The 17,893-nt window shown below is 44.4% G+C and overlaps 1 protein-coding gene across 1 annotated transcript in view; it reads right to left on the minus strand.

Annotated features, from left to right (window-relative positions):
- Hasp (Hig-anchoring scaffold protein) overlaps positions 1-15,818 on the minus strand; it is a 205,738-nt gene extending 189,920 nt beyond the window's left edge. The window contains exons 1-2 of the mRNA XM_086987784.1: positions 15,789-15,818; positions 4,922-5,030 (exon numbers count right to left, since the gene is read on the minus strand). Coding sequence (XP_086843910.1) covers positions 4,922-4,957 — 36 coding nt within the window. The 5' untranslated portion in view covers positions 4,958-5,030; positions 15,789-15,818. The remainder of the gene's footprint in view (positions 1-4,921; positions 5,031-15,788) is intronic.
- Between the last annotated feature and the right edge of the window lie 2,075 nt (positions 15,819-17,893).

Raw genomic sequence — 17,893 nt, forward strand, 5'->3', positions numbered from 1 at the left:
GCAAAACGCCACTAGCGGCAGGCGATACTGGCCGTGGTAGTAGTATTAATTAACGATCGAGCGATATCTCAGCTATGAACCGACCATGTAAAGGCCCGTCGAAGACCGGTCTTTCTTTGTTTAGAGGGGTGAAGGTAACAAAAGCTCCTATCCTGTTCCTATATCGCCTGCCGTATAAAGAGGGACAGGTCAGTGGGCAGATAAGTGTAGCTAACTCACTGTTTACTAGAAAAAAAAAAACGTGTCAAATAAGATGGGAACATCCAACCTACGTTATTAAATAAGCTAAATCCATCCTCAGATTGAAAAAAAACACTGTTTTACAGTTTGACGACTAAGTCGATGGAGAGGTACAATAGCTGCAAGATTGTGAAGCTCAACCTCTAGCTTTTCGGGACGACAAGAACGACTTAATTGCTTGACGAGAAAACGGCGATTCACAAGGGCTACATTTAAATCTTTAAATTTAGCGTAGATATTACGCATGTTTTGGCAGGAGGAATATTGTTGGTTAACAAAATGCTTTGATGCTACCTGATGATGGCGTAACGGGCCTCCTTGCTTGACTTCCCCAAATGATGCCCATTTCGTTGGGTGCTAATTGAACTCTGAGTAATGGCTTTCCGTAATGCTGAACTTGGAAAGCTCATCGGCGTGAAAGCCGAACGATACCGTCGCCTGAGCAAGTACTAACTCAATTACTCAGTGCCAGCGACTTCCCTATGCGCGTGTAACCGATTACGGGGTATTTTAATAAATATAGTTGCAGCTTGGTCTTTAGCGTTAAGGCAACTACTTTAAACAGCTAGCACCGTAGCCAACGGCTGAGGCTAACGATATGCGAATTATGCTTAATTTACTACGTATGATCCAAAACGTCATAAATAATAATGTTTACGAATCACCACAGCCTCGCTTGTTCAGAAATATCGTCTGTCCTTGCCGGCAATCAAAGGCTGCAAATTTACATACATAGGTCGTTAAATAGCTGGTAAACCTCTGCTGACTTGTCACACATACACAATAGTGTATTATCATATTTTTATCATACTCACCTCAATAGGTACACGAAGACACTCGAACGTTAAAGAAAAGCATGACTGACGTTGACGATTTTCTACAAAATTTCAGTACTGCGGCTGCTAAGGAAAAATGACATTGGCCGGCAGCTTTGTCCTTAGATACTTACGCGCAGAAAGTAGGTTGGCGAACAGCTATTTAGAGACGTGCCAAAGCAAATTTTTCCTCTGGAACGGTGTTGCTCGCTCACAATCGTTTTATTCCGTGTGTTATCACACCAAAACTAGCAATTACAAGAAGGACCATAATAGTACGATAAGGACAAAGAAATTGATTCGTGTTTGTCCGCGATTCGCTTGCTATTGAATAATCACGCAGTGAAATGGGACGCAAAACGTCCAAAAATACCGCCAACGACGAACGAGCCGTCGTCTAGGGAATTTCCTCTGCAAAAATAAGCCGACGCATTATAAAATATGCGATACCGAAATCAGAATTCAGCAGAGATACGACGTTACTAATAGGACCGACAAGTAAATAAAATGTCTGCACATAAAGTGTTAAATTGTTCACGCTTGTTACAAAACAAGGGGGGCAAAAACAAGCTAAAGTCGAATTCTGTAGCATCAGCTAACTCTGGTGATTTACCTTTGATGTTGCTACGAAATGGCTTCTTTTTTTGCATGTAGGCCGGCAGACCTTAAAAGTCCCATAGCTAACCGTGAGCCAGGTACAAATTGAGCCGGGCACAAAGCAGGATATTCAAGACTTTTTCAAATTACGACATCATTTGGCTACTGTGTCTGTTGCCTTCAGCGTAATGTTATTTCAGGCGGAACTATGCACACATCGTTTGTGAAGTCTTCGCAGTGAATGCACGCCGTAGAGAATATGATCACCGCGTTTTTCTCTTTGTTTTATCTGGATCGTTTCGTCTGCTGTTTTTTTTCCATTTTGATTTCCATTCTAAAGAGACTCTGTCTATTTAAGCAGACCCAGTGCGTTGTGCCCTTTTACACTGTTTCCCATAGTCACAGCTACAGCTGAACAAGGTTGCATCATAGATGTAAGCCGTTCCAGGGGCATTCGTCTGCCTAAAGGTGTCTCTGTTCTGACGCACACAATCAACAAAACACTGTTTAGAAAAGAGGTACGGGGAACGCAAGGAAAACTGCCACTGCCCCTGTTCCTTTTAGTGACGCCTGCTTGCTCTGCGCAAGCATTGTTCCTCGCCGTATGATTGCCTCTCTCTATGCTAGGAATTCGGAAGTAAATTCGCAAAGTATTGTACGCATGTAGCCATACAGTGCACAGCTAAGATTACTGTGTGGAAAGCGAACGACCTAGGATGATAAAAACAGTAGAAAGTTTTTTTTCTTCATTGAGGACGTAGACAACGTGGTCTGAGTTTGCTAGTATCTCTACGATGCTGAGTCTCCTGCGTTTCACTTTTGTGGCCGTGAAGGTAATATCACTCTACTGCCATTATTAGTACGTATAATGTCAGCAGCAATAGTAGAGTGTGACTCGATCGAGCAGAGGTATTGAACTTTACCCTCACCTATGGCGACCAAAAGATTGCAGGATTTATGGAAAAAAAACTTGAGGTTTACGATTAAATATGGCAGTGGAACACCCAAGAAGAGACAAGCGAGTTCTGGTCGCGGACCACCGTTTCTTGCTGTTAAAAAGTGATACTTCCATCATCACGACGACTGCTACTACTAGGACTACTATAATTGCAGCTCCAAAAAAGAACGAAAAGGCAATACAGCTGCAGGCGGTAGTTGAACACAGTTTGAGTCATTCCCCAAAAACCCCCAGGTCTTTTCTGACCTTGCGTCGTCGTCCCCTAAGTCGGCTATTATCGTCGCAGTAAGAAAGGGGTTGATGTAGACGTCACAGTTGTAAGCACTTGTTCGATTCCGACTACTCAATGCGACGAATGACGTTAGCGCTGTCACGGTTTTGACACTCCCTGGCTAATCTTCGTTTGGCTGTCTACCTGCCTTCCTATCTTTTCCTTTTTCTTCCCTTTGTTTTTGTACTTTTCCTCCCCTCTCTCGCGCACGGTTTTCGGCAACGTTTAGGTGCTATGCTGTTTGTAATATTCATAGCATTGAAAAGGCTTGCTTTGAACAAGACGCAGCCCTCGTTGTCCTTGCGGCTGCTACGGCGTACCCGCACCGAGGAGGTCGTAACGCGGGCCACCGTTCAAGACCTCGAATCCGAGCTCACAAAAAAAAGGTTAGGATGTTCTTATCTTATCGGAAAGCCACAGCACTATAAGTTAGACTGTCACCGTATACACAGCGGGACGCTTATTCATTTCGGTGCAGACGCGGAAGCAGTAATGGCAAGAGCTGCCGTCTGGCCACATATCATCCGCAACCAGACAGCGTACTGTTTCTTCAATAGAGTAGCATTCGAATACTGCCGACTACGGTTCACGGAGCATCAGCGTATCCCCAGATGGAGTTCTCGATTGTTGAGAGAGCATCATGCTTAGCGGAAAGGTTTCCCCTGCCTGAACTGTCACCATCTATCGCACCTCCTTCAACCGGATGGCAACAGCTTAGACGACAACTTGGTATTACATATAGCAAATATGTAATGGCGTAAATGCAAAAAAAAAATACTTCTGAACAAAATAAGCCTATATCAACAATATAGTTGTATCCTTCTAGACACTCACTGGACACTAGCAATATATTTCATTTATCAAAATTGCTTTTGGCAGTACTTCGGGTATGATACGCTTGTTGGTAAGTTTAGCACCTTTGAGGTGTGACGTAAATTACTTGCAAGTACAATAACTCTACTGTCAATCTTACAGCGTTCCTATAAATAAGAAAGGCAAAACATGTCAAATCTACCCGCAGGGTAACCAATTTTAGATAGAAACCGCTTCAAAACAATAGCGAGTTCTTTGTGTGTTGCACTACTGGTTGATGTTTGCAATGTACAGCTCTCGCAGTTTACGTCCGTTTTCTGGAAATACCTCAGTATTCTGAGTTTTACATCCGGTACCGTCATCATACATTCCATCGTACAGTTGCCTTCCAGAACGAAGTGAAATCTATCTATGCCCGGATTCGTACCTAGCCCACAACGTATCCCTAAGATTAGCGGGCAAATACGCTACCTATTAGGCTATCCCTGGTACTTCCGATGCCAACGTAGAGAACGTCTATTTGGGGGAAGTTTGTATGCTTGCCGGGAGCCATGAAGCCCTTATAACCTTCCGCACTCATTCACCACTTGCTATTAGTAGAGTATTAAGTCTTATTGAGCTCTCGTAACCTCAACTCATTTCTTGCGACGTTTTCCACTTTCGCTCATAGGTGTTTAAGAAGAGGAATATAGAATACTACGTAATTTTGCCTAAAGAGAATAAGCTGAACGAGGCACAAGGCTGTGTAAAAAGGGTGACGGAACCTGCATCGAGACGAATCGTCAGGCAAACGAGAAGTTCGTAATTAACCAAGCACCTATCGTCATTTGAAGTAGAATGTAGAAACTGCTGCTACAGCTACTGGAATAAATATTGACCACGCAGTGGAGTGCTACGAGTCGGTGGACAGCAGAAGCTAAATGGCAGATGACGCTGAGCAATGACGAGGTTGGGCTCTTATAACCTGGCACTGGTTCGCTACCACTCTGCAATGTGACTATAGATTAAGTAAACAAAGCTATGAAAGCAGTAGGGCTGAAACGTCGTACTAGCTGCAATAATGGGGCAACTTCATATTATACGGACGACCGCTAACCCCTAAGCTATACAAGGGACGTCGCTACGCTGAGAGTTCGGCTATCGAAAGATTGACAAGCTATAGTGGAATTCTAAAGGTCATGGGATGAGAAGGCAGTTCGAGCTGTATTTGTCGTGGTCATTTGTTACCTGTCGCTCTCCGTAGACGCTCGTACGCATGACCATTTTGCTCCTGTGCTCATAGGTGAGATATTCTTTGTCTTGACGATCAATTATGGAAGGGTTGAACGGAAAGGTCCTGAAAAGGATGTGTAGGCATGAAGAAAATAGATAACCAGCTAAATCATGTCTCTGCAAACGGCTGTATGCGTATGGTTGGAAAAAACTGGAAAAGAGGGACAATGAAGTGTGGCAGCTTGACGCGTACTATATTCACGCTAGCCGGATGTTTTGGACGGAGACTCAACGCCTCACCCGTTTGTCGCATGCCCGCTTATACACAATCCTTCTATACCCTCTGCTTGGCGAGTGTAAAGGAATCCTGCGGGATACTAAAAATGGAAAGCGTCGCTTTCAATTGCCACCTTTTTCGTCACTGGGGATAGAATTACTCCGACATCTCGCACGGGCTGCTTCCGTGCTATTGCAAGACCCTCAAGCTTTTCAAAGCTAGCGTTCCTTCCACCGACCTAACTCCAGAAATGGCTCCTACCTCCTCTGCAGCACCCTTATTGTGCGTTAGCCTACTTCACTAGCTTCGCCCCTGCATTGACGCCTTTGTCAACCAGCCTACGCTTACTGCTTTGCCTGCCGCCCCTAGAGAAGCCCACGCTGCTGCTGTAGCAAAACGAGTACAACGGGCAGCTGATAGGAAATTTGGAGGGTGAGCAACGTAAGCAGACAGACAATACGGTCGGTATATGCCACTATACGAAATGGTGTCACTTTTGTTGCCAACGCCAGAAGACCTTTCGTACCTACGTTTAGCGGCCGGGAATAGGGTTAACTCCTAGCCTTCTAGAAGGGATGAAAGCGCAAAAGTAAGTTCACGCTATACACCCTGTTGCCGAGAGCACTGTAACGAAAGCACCACGGTCCCAGCACTCAGCCAACCTAAGGCTCAAGTTAAGAGCTCCACTTGTCGGGAAGGTAGGCAAGTCGAACCCCTCGAGGGTTGACGACGCTGGCGGTGATGGCGGTATTCTCTGCGAGATCTGCAGCAGAGAATGCTGACGGGTGAGCTCGGTGGCTGGTTGAAGGATGGTGAACTGGCGTACGCTTAATACGGACTAGCAGATCATATATAACCTGGCGCTTTGCTCTACCGACCACTTTTGCAAGTCTCTGCAAATATTATCTACTTCAGTTGTTGCCAACGGAACGATCTTATGGATTCGTTCGATTCATGGAATCACCAAACGGCCTGTTGCTGCCTTCGTCTCGATAAAGCGTGTCCTCAAGCCTAGCATCTCTCTCTTTTCGTTTTTTTTACTTTATCCACAAGCGCAAATGCGTTGTGGGACTAAGCAGGTTCACAAAGGATGCGTTTGTTGTTCGTTTTGCTTTGTATGTTAGAAAAGCGGCTTGTAGCCAACGGAGGCACCTCGATGGCCCTCCACTACTACGACCTCATTTAAAAGGCAATAGAGTTGCATTGCTTGTGTTTAGTCCTACCACAGGCTAGCTTCAAAGGATCCAGCATGCCTTCTGCTCTTGGGTAAAGAGTGAAGGAATTGGGACACGGCGTTTAAGATCCAAGATCGTCCAAAACGTAGGTTTCTCTTTGGGTCATCATTGTTCAAGATTTTTGGATGGTCTAACTCAAATAGGTCTTCCGCACCTAAATTTTTCTGTGGATTTCCAAATAATTCAACGGCTTTGCTCAACAAGAGGCTTACATTATAGTAAAAACCACTCCTCTATAGGGTTTATGCTTAAGCGATTCCGAATTGTTGAGATTTTTTACACTGCTTAAAAAAACAAGTATTTATGGCCTTATCCTTTGCTTAGTCAAGAACTAGTTTCTAAGCCACAAAGCTTAGCTCTGCATACTTAGTACCGTTAGTAAAGAAAAAATACTTTTCGATAAAAGAACGATTTAAAGCGTAAAAGGTGGTCAATATACAATAATTAAATTACCTAAAAATTAGGAGGGTTAATACCAAGGAGTGCGCAATCATGTATCCTGATTAGAAAAAAAAAAAACAATACGCAACAACTGAAACAATAATCTTTCTGTAAATAGTTATGTCCTTATTTACCTATTCATAATCAAAAGCTCCGCACAAATGTATTGCTAAGCTTCTGCGGAAATTCATATTACACATGCATAGTATCTTCCATGCCTCAGACCAATAGTCCAGTGCTATCTGACTCCACCATTCTGCTAGACACTTTTTGTACACTCGATTATTTTGTCTTGTAGAACCCCCCGCCGTTTCACACTTTGTCATTTGCCATTTTCGGATTCTTTTTTTCCAATGCCACAGCCGCTTATATACGAATCGCTTCATCAACGTCGTCTCGAGACTATGTGTTTTGGGCACATTTATCTCGCGCTGAAAATCTACATACACAACATCGCCAGGTAATGCAAGCCGCCTTGACGTGTCGACTCCTTCGTACCTCCCAGGGCACTTGCACGTACATGCAACGAGGCACCAGGGTTTTTAGCCACGAAGCTGTATCGCGAGGTATTCGCTGCTGGGTCCAGCCGGTTGGGATGAGAATTGCCCATCAATAGAATTCAGCGTGCTAATTAGTTTGCGCACGACGCCATACACCTGGTGGCATCTAGAAACGTGCACGAACTAGGAATCTTTTCCGATGCTACGTCGCGTGGCGTTGTAGTCACCTTGCCATTACCCATCGCTCGGTTATTTTCTTTCTGGCGCATGAATCTGCCTGCTCACAAAAGGCTGTCAGCCTTGGCTATTTCTCTTTTCCCTCTGGTTCTTGTCAGGACCGACGTCAGGCTGCAGTTGGGTTAAATATTCCACAATCCGTCTTTGTGTGAATATTATCAAATGGGTGGATAATGTGCGGTAGTGTAGCTGGAGCTGGCCAAAGTCAACGAGGCAGACGACAGGTCGAAACAACGCCGCTGTCGCTAGCAAGGAGGCCGAGAGCGCGATAATTCGGTAATATCTTTTGCCACCACTACACTATATGTATATTTATTTCGAAATTCAGATATTTGCTTCGAATCTTCGAGCATTTGCTAGGGCACCCCCTTTGTGAGGTGAGCATGGTTCTTTAGCTTTATGAAAAGCTAACTACATTTTAATTAACAAACAACTATTGCCGCAAAACCATTAGTTCAGGAACACAAAATACGAGAAAAATAAATGCAAGCGGACTGTATAGTAGTACTAATTAATCCTAACGCTCTACGTAGAAGGCTTCGTGTGGTAAAGAATGTAGACTATTATCGTTCGCGGTTGCACCCGTCAGCGCTATATCTAGGTACACATCTTCCAATGAACTATTTACTGTGGGGCTGTTCCTTATATATTCGTTTCATATATATACAGATATAGTCGTGGTAAGCACTAAATAATCACGACGTTTTTTGCTTCGTTAAGTGTGACATATTGTATAGTATATGCGATGATGCTAATTGACGGTTTTCTAATAGACGCCGTCCAAACTATCTTTCATTGGTAAGAACGTTCTGCTTCATTGCTTCTAATGACAAATCGGTGACATAAATCCTTACATGATATATGTGTCGCTTTGTTGTATCAAAAATAGCTTTAGTACAATAGGCGTCAACCAGCACCAAGCAACATCAGGCAGCAGTATGCTCTATAGAAAAAGACCCAGTTCACAGTCGCATAGACACACACATGGACGCACTATTTTTCTCTGTATATAGCACCCAAATGTCGGCAGAGAACGACCCAGAACACGACCTAATTTCGCTGCACGGGGCCTGCCGCCTGCGCTGAGCAACTGCTTAAATTGTCGTTCTAGCATACTCAATATGTCCGTAGGGCGAGGCACCGTATCATCTGAGTAGAGAGACGCCACATTTATTTTCGTTATTAATAGTATTAAGCGGCGATGAGCTCAAACCTGCCCATTGCATTTAGGCAAAGCGCGACCTAGCTGCTGTAGGCCGAATACGGCTTGTTGGGAAACAGGGCTACGTCACAGGGCTGTACGGGGCAAGAGGAAAGGGCGCTCCGCGGTTCCAGCCGCTGCTAAGGCTGGCAATTTAGATGAGATAACGTAGCTGTGAAACTGAATTGCTGCGGGACGTGAATACATTTCGCCATTGATACGAAACCAAACTATTGCGGCGTTTCTAAGTTGAGTCTGTAAATGCGTACCTGTAAGGCACCGTTGGCCTGTACTTTCTAGCTTTGTCAAGCCGAAAGCTGTTCTAGCTGCTTCTTCCGACGCGGTGCGGTGCGACGCGGTGCGGTGCGACGCAGTCCGTTGAAAACGAATGACACGGCGCGATCTTTACTGTGAATGGTTGTAAAAACTTCGTTTTTTTGAACTGGAACTGCGGTTGAATGCATTTAGTCGCAAATGGTGAATTGAATAAGTACATAAATAGAAGTTGTCCTGAATCCTCAGGACGCATTATTTTGCCTGCAGAAGTGTTCCACTCAAAGGGTCGCTGGTGTGATGAAAGAACTTGTAAAGACCAGTTCGTATATATAAGACCATACGTCTTAAAGTTCGTGCCATATACCAATCGATTTTACCCTGTGAACCGTATCTTAGACTTCAGTGAATGACCATCACGGTGACGTGCACGATACTTAATACCTCAAAAAAACGTTTGGGCATCAAATGCAGAACACGCTGGAGTTAACAGGCAAAAATCTTTGCACAGCTTAAACGAATTTAGCCGTATTCTAATTTGAGCTTGATCTATAATGTTTCATTATGTGCAATAGAATTTGCTGGAATTTCTCCTCGTAGTGCTGGGTCGTGGAAAACGTTAGGTTTCCCATAGAATAATGAATTTGTCGACCAAATGAATTTGAAATGACATGGGAGTGTTTTGAGGAGTCACACTAGCTCGTACAGAGCTACTCAGTATAGCTCAGCCTCCCTTAGTGTTCGCGAAGCCTGTGTAGAGGCTTCACAGTTGAGAAAGGCCATTCCATTGAGGGAATTACCGATCATTGACCATATAATTCGGCTAACGAACTAAGTTGAAAATGGGTAGAGCGTTGAAATCGATCGACGACAATGCTCCATTTTCTACAACCTCTCCTTTGTAGGTGATGTAGACAGAGATGAAGCACTCATACAATCCACTTCACATTAAGCCTACTCATATATGTGTAAGCAGCAATAAAGCCTTGTAATCACCCTAATTTAGATCATCATAATCTGTATCGGAAAGTTTTGCTTTTAGCAGTCATGGCCGCTAAAAATGTGTTGAAATCAGCCAAAAGTCTTTTAAACAATACTTCAAGTTTATCAGGGCACATGTAAACAAAACGTGGGGGCCAACAGAGATATTTTTCAAGATAAACTGGTAATTGATTCGTTACATGATAAACAACAATAAATTATTTATATGGTATTAGTAATTCCCTCGAATGAACTTGAGGATAGAGCAGTAACTATAACAACATTTAACACTAAGTTTCGAATTCCGTTATGGAGAATAGCGAAACAACGCTCGTCAGGGTTTCATCAAGTTACTTTTAAGCTTCAATCGAAAGGTCGATAGAAGAAGTCACTTAGTCCTTTTTTTCTCCGATTGATTGTTGAATCTAATACATTGAACGACTTAGGCCCAGCGCAACGCCATAAAATTCTTTTATGGACATATATTTATGGCTAACAAAAAAAAAAAACGGTTATCATCCAATGAACGAATGTTTAAGACATAAATAAAGCCTTCTCTAATAATTACCCTAGCTCGACGTACATAGTTCTTTGATTGTACATGTTGCACTTATTTACGAAATTGCTCACTTGTTCGATAACAAAACCGACGCTTAGTTAAGCAAATATCGGCAGAATATCAAACAGGCACAGACTAAGTAATACAGGGTTGCGGCACAAAATACGAGTCGTTCCGCTATACAAGTAATAGCTTGGTACGGAATTATGTCTCTCTAGCCTAAAGTCTTCTAACAATAATGTTTTTTTTGAATAAGCAAGCACAAGACAACTCCCTGGTCTCATTTAGGAAACCTATGACGCCTCAAACTCCCGTTTGGTTATATAATGCATTTACAGTTAACGATTAAAGTATCCATCACGTACCTGTCATTCAGACGCCGCCAAACAGACGTGGATCTTTCGTTCCTGATCCAGCATAGCTATGGTGTTCCATAATGGAATTAGTCAGCTGCTAAAATGATTTCTGTATAACTGTGGCCGTTGTCACTCAGCAACATCGTATATAATTGGGAAACTGACATTCAAAAACTCAACGTCTGGAGACAAACGGTCGCAAATTTGCCGCTGAAACACGGACAGACAACTGTAACAGAACAGAAAGAGATGAGAGACGGCCTGACTGACGAATTTGTGAACACTGGGCAGTGAAGACTGTTTTGGCGGTTCGATTGAGAATGACCGTCCGGAGTCGTCCCGTACGACTAATCCTTGTGCTAAATGTGGGCGGCGCTACTAGTGGCGGTACTGGCGCCCGGACCGAAGAAGGGCAAGAACTGAGGCCGCTTTGGGCCTGGTTAGTGCTGATTAATGGTGACCCAGGGGGAAGGGAAGGGACTAGAGACAGTTCGAAGCCAACAAAGCAGTGCTCCAGCGGTGACCCTCTCGATTCCCCGCATTAACTTTACTTCCCTGCGCTGGTTTACCATTCGTGTACAAAGACTGTCGTGGCCACTTTCGAAGGAGTAGCACTGAAGTAACAAAAAAAGCAGCAATAGCGGAAATAGCAGTCGACGTAGTCGTCGTTCCTGCTAAACAACAAAAAAAAAGATTAGTGTTGTTGTCAGGTGCCAAAACAGGACAAGGGCCAGGCGACCCTGTGCGACCAAATCAAGCTAGCTTTGATGGTCAGCCAGCCAGCAACAAAGACTTTGTTTGCACTCCAACTGGCTTGAATGACTGGAGACGAGGATAAGAAGAACTGGACAGAAAAGAAACAACAAAGAACAGCTTCTAGGCGTGCAAGCTTGTCTGGATTAACGATTGCGAATACAAAGACGTTGGTGGCCAAGGTTCCCTGCCCAAAGCGCGAACCTTGCCGTGAAGAGCCCATTGACGGTCCGGCAGTAACAGCAGCAGACCGCAGCATTGAAAACGCGTGTGATGTGCAATGGAGGGTGGCGAATTACGGGCGCAAACGCAAAGAGTCGAACATGACAGCGTCGGTCAGACCATCCAAAATCTGCGCTAGCTGGTCCTAGTTCAGTTCCTCCAGTTGTCATCTCTAAAAGTAACTAAGTGGTGGATAGCAACCTCAGTCACTGGCTTATGTTAGCTGGATGCCGAGGCGGATACATAACGAGAGGGCACATTGACAGGAGTGAATGGACGACACATACTGAAGGAGAGTCAGCGCGACCAAAACAAAAAGTTAGAATGGCCGCGCGTGACACCCATTCCTTCGAGCTGAGATCCACCGAATCATGGCGACAGCGAAGACGGGGCGGTGAAGGCCGTCGCTGTAGAAGAAACAAAACACCGCGTAACCTCAACATCTCCCAGCCCCTGGCAAATAAAAAAAAGCTGAGGTTGCTGCTATAAAAAGTCGTCCTTTTCTTCGCTTTTGTCAACTAACATGTCAAGGAGGTTTAGAGAAGTGCAGAGTCGTGTTGCTTACCGTGAAAGCAAGGCAAGTCCGCATTGTACAACCAAGAGGCGGGAAGAGGCAGGAACAAAAAGGCTGGACCTTCTCGGCTCCGTAATGTCCTCGAAGTTTAAAATTAGTGACGGAAAACAGTATACAACAAAAAAAAAGGCCGGCTTTGGTTTCACCAAGTCTTCCCTTGAACACCGACAGATAAAAAAAGTTTTTTTTGAGTTTTCCATGTGACAGTCTGTTAGAGGCCGCGTCTCAGACTCAGAGCCGGCAATATGGTTACGTACAGCTAAGACCATAAATTGCTTCCGTGGGTGTTGACCCAGGGGGAAGATGGGACTAAAAATCGTCACGCCAGCTGCCGCCGACATAATTCTGCGTGTTTCTGTTTGAGCGTCTATGTGGACGTGTGTGCTCTTGCGAAACGTACAGAACGTTGAAGCAGCTAAATCGAAAGAGCCTACAAAAGATACCTACACAAGACGATTGCACCTCCGCAATGCGGACTACCAACATAAAAGGAAAGGGTCGGTCGACCGCTGCCATCACCAATTCGACGTTTTGCGACGTCGAACCTAACCCGCGCGGGGAGGATGGACCTACTGGTACTGACTGACACTGGAGTGTGACGTAAAGCAGGGACAATGAGGTTAGATTTTTTAATAATCTTCGAAAAAGCAAGCCTCGAAAGATTCTTTTCTTGATGCTGTCGACATCTGTTACTGTCTGGTTCGTTTTCTTCGGCCGTTTTAGATTTGTTGAAGAGAGACCCCCCAGGTTTTTCTCCGCCCTTTCGCTCTCTTCCCCCTGCACCTGCCGCGGTCCAAGTATAGTCCTTTCAGCAGGAATACCTACCACCGGCCCTTACAGGCAGATGGCTTTTCGGTCGTTTGATTTCGCTAACAGTTAGGCTTTACGTAGCAGATTTCAATTAGTCAGGATCCGTGTGTCGTCTGATAGGTCAAATAGCAAGCACACATATTAATGAAGAGAAATGATTCGAGAGTGGAACTTTCTTGGACCCTTTTGTATACCACTGCATATGAGGCGCGTTCGTTTTGGATTTGATGCTATTTTATGTTGCGAAATTCGCAAACGTTCTTCGTTCGAAAAGACGAAAGGTCGCCTAATTTTTCAATTTCACTTTTTCATTACCAAAATACTTATGAATCTAGTCATATGGTGTTGACTAAGGTTCTCATGCAATTTCTTACTTGCAGATACAATCTAACGGCTTCTATTGCCATCAACAAACCGTAACCATTAGGCTTACTTCCGATTCCCTGTATTTGTAGTCTATAGCTGGAGAGCTACTCACTATGACACGATTTTGCTACCCAAAAAAATTTTCACAATCAAGTAGCTATCCAATTGGCCGACTAATGGTTAGCCCAAATCACCGTATTGCAAGAACGATGCCAATATTTACTAATAGCGTAGCTACATAGGTTAACTCAATTTAGGGGGTTTTTACACGGAAAGAGCTCGTCTAAAGAAGACATTCTTTAACTACTCAGGTTTATCTCACTCTTGAGATTGCGCACTGGTTGCTGATATTTCCAATTTTCCCAAACTCTCTTTGTTTGTCTACTATATTGATAAACGCAGAGAGAACATAGGTTCCAGCACGCGCCATTCAGATACTGGACGGTCCCCCAGCGGCAGTGCCGCATCCTTACTCACATGGGATTGTCGATATGAACAGCATATGTGTTCTCATTGCAACGAATCTAAATCCTATGACGGGCTGATCTGCGAGTAAAGTTTTTGAAACCGTGAGACTCCGGGAAGTGCGGCAATACTTGTAGCACCAATATAAAAAGCAATCTATTAACAGAGCAGAGCACTAAAGAAAATAAATAACAGCTCTTCGGACCGGCCAATGAAGCAACAATGGGAAAATGATACTGACTACAGCTGTATTTCAACTACTAGCAGTAGTAGTTGCTTTTTGAGGACGCGTGTTCTTTGCTGTTTCTGTTCGCCTATAGATGTGTCTGTGTGTGAGCGATTCAATCGACTAAGGGCAGGACAGCCGGCCTTTTCTGCGGTTATGAGCTTTATACTCGGCCACTGAAGCGATAAGTCCTCTTCGCCGGTTTTGGTGTTCGTTTCCCAACCGGCGAGTAGGGATCCCCAGCTAGAGCAAGTGGTTGAGCGGGGTAGGGAGAACACACGTCGGGTAGGTTCCCCTTATGAGAGGTTGACAGTGATCCCAAATTGGCGGGAAAAAAAAACTCCGTCTCGTCTCGCTTTATCCCGCGCTCATCTCAGCCGCTTTCCTTTTGCAGATAGCAAATCCTTCAACGGACCACAGCGAAACCAAAAAGGAAGCATAGCATTTTAGAAAGTGACAGTCAGCTAAAATAATAAGAGGATCTCGCTTCTCACTTCCTTCGTCCTGCCCACAGCTTTGCTCTTACTCAGGTTCGATTCATCTCTAATAGACAAAAATTGGACTACAAAATATTAAGAGAACGTGGGCTTCAAATAAAAAGGTGACCTGCAGAGTACGGCGGCGACGCTAAGCTAAAAATAGGGTGTTATAAGGAAACTTTTTGATTTGACAAGATCAAATCTTGAAAGTTTCTCGTCGATTTGGCTCGTCAGAGCTCCTTCTCGATATTAGAAAGAACTTGTTTGTTGACTGAATAAGTTAATGTTTTTAATTCACCATGAACTAGCTCCGTCAAGCGGAAAGCCACGAATATATGAGAATAAGACTAATTTGGTGTGCCGAAAAAAGAACAGGCTTTCGAAATAACACGAAGTCGGTGGCCAAAACGGCAACGATACTAACAACGGCAGCTAAAACTCTAGACAAAGAGTTCATATATACGAGTATCGTGTATATGAACTCTTTGTCTATATATCGCCCAGGCATTTTTAGCACACAATGTGTCTTGCACAAAAAGACCACATTTTTTTTTTCTCTTTTCTTCTTCTCTGCCGCTATATGTGTTTACATATAACGTATATAGAGGATTTCTTGTAGATTTTGTCGCAGTTCAGCTCAACCGTGACAATCAGTACAACACGTTGAGACCTCCACAATACTAGTGAGAGCGTACCACCTCCAACACGTCGCTTATGCTTAATCCTTCTTTGAAATACTTTCGACTAATAAGACTTTGAGGCATAGAATTAGCAAGTAATGATGCTAATCATTACTTAGAAGCAAAGACAGATTTTCATTTACCTATAATATATATATATATATATAACAGCGCCAAAGCAAGGTTGTAGATCACCCCATGAAAAGGAGGCTTTCAGTTCGAATCCTGGTTGAAACAGTGTACTTACTGTGTGTTGGAATACAATGCCGGGTAGACATGCTTTCCTGATAACAATATAGTAGTTTCAAATGGCTATTCCTTTTATACTAGCCAGTTATCAAGTTCATGCCTACTAAGGCTTAACCAGGAAAGTGATAACTTACTAAGACTCAAGTGACGACCATTATTTACAACCACCACTTGGAGATAACTTATCATAGGTACCTCGAAAGTGTATACTCCTCTCCAGGCAACAAAACATATCGGTCCAGCGTAATCAACGGACGCAAGCGTGCCGTGGAAACTTTCATTACGAACAACCTGTTGCTAACGCGCGATTATTCATACGCTATAACTAACAATCATTGCCACTTTACTACAAGGATGAAGAGGGACATGACCAAAGCAATGGCCTTAGTATAGCGACGCCCATGTGGCAAATTTTCTACCCAACCAACGAGTCCAATCCAGCCGGACAAGACCAGTGACGGCAGTGATATCTAGTCGTACGTTCACAAGCGTCACGCATTACAGCAGCCCAAATATATGAAGAATTTCTCAACACGTCAGACGAATAGCCTTACTTCCCTTAATGGCGGCCGCTTGCATTCGTCGTCTTTTTTCTCTCCTGACTTTCCGCTCTTCGCCGGTTTTAACCGAATGCTCGGTTATCAAAACTGCCGATATAGCGAGATCGCAATACAATCTCGCTACACTGTAGAATTAGTCGCTAATAATTCCACTGCGTGACTAGAGAAAGACGGATAAACGCAGGCAGACACCAACGGTTAGGGCGAAGCCAACTAAGACGCAACAGTGTAATTACAACTCATGCGTGTGTGTCTGTGGCGGACAAGCGTGTCCAAAGCGCTGAGATGAAGTCGCCATGACCAAGACGGTGGAGAGCCGCCAAGCACTATAGCCACCGGGCAAATAGCCTCATAACCCTATCTACATCCCCTGGCCCCACTCCCGTTGATCTTGGACCTGCGTTGTTGTCGTCGTCATCATCATTACCTCCCCCGTCCTGAATGCTTGCACGCTAGAATAGCAGCAGGCCGCTGGTCATCCTTGCTACTCTAGATGCTAGCAGCCGCCAACAGTTGGTCCCATCCACAAGAATCCAAGTGGTTTTGACGGGGAGCTAAAGGCAGGCGAAGCATACGCTCGGGTGGTCGCTCTTATCATAGGAATACCCGGTACCGAATAAGTCCAGCAGCCGTTTCTGCACCGAGACGAAGACGCGTGCGATGAAGGTGAACCTTGTCGACCACGAAGATCACCAATCCACCACAGCGCCCAGCTACTGTAGCAGTAGCGAAAGCTAAATGACGACCGTGGTCATAGTTACACAGAGGAAACTGCTGTTGCCGTCGCCGCCGCCAGCAGGGCATGGCGACGATCAGTGGTATATTCCACCGGGGGTCAAGAGCGACTCTTTCTTCGGCGCTTGGCACAAACCTCTTTACTTACACCGTGTTTCTACGTTATCCAGAAGAAGTCTGCGATCTTAGACCCTAACTTTCCTCACCCTTGCACAAACGGGAAAAGCCTCCGCCATCTCGTCTTAGCTATCTGGCTTATACTTTCTGCTGCCTTGTGGCCATTTCATCGGTGAGGAAACAAGAATCCTTTACAGGTTACCCTGTTCTTTTAGACCACGAGAGTGGGAGAGTGTTGTGTGGCTAAGCAGCCGAAAGATGTTTCCCGTAGGATCTGCTGACCGTTATAAAAGGTATTTTGTTTTGGACGGCGTAGAAGACTCGCCAGGTCCGAAAATCAGGCTCACAATACTGTAACGTGTACCGTGCATATTTAATGACATGTTCAAAAACACATATGAAGCTACACAGCAAGAAAAAAAATATACATGTATATAATAGTATCAATGATAACTATTCATTCGTGTGGCCTCTGAGTTGTAACACTAATAGGCTTAACAAGTTTAAAACGATCCAAAATTCACAGCACAGAGGCTCAGCCTGCGATAGGATCAGTGTGTCAAGCTCCCAAGCAAGGGCGCCAACGAGCGGCAGCGCGCATGGTATTTATCATAGTTTCCCTCGAATCTACTACAAATATTTTTCGCTAGATTCATGCAAACGCCCGTCCGTGCATATTTTGCAGTGTAAG

This window comes from Varroa destructor, unplaced genomic scaffold (assembly GCF_002443255.2).
Source record: "Varroa destructor unplaced genomic scaffold, Vdes_3.0 BEIS01000001.1, whole genome shotgun sequence".
NCBI lineage: Eukaryota > Metazoa > Arthropoda > Arachnida > Mesostigmata > Varroidae > Varroa > Varroa destructor.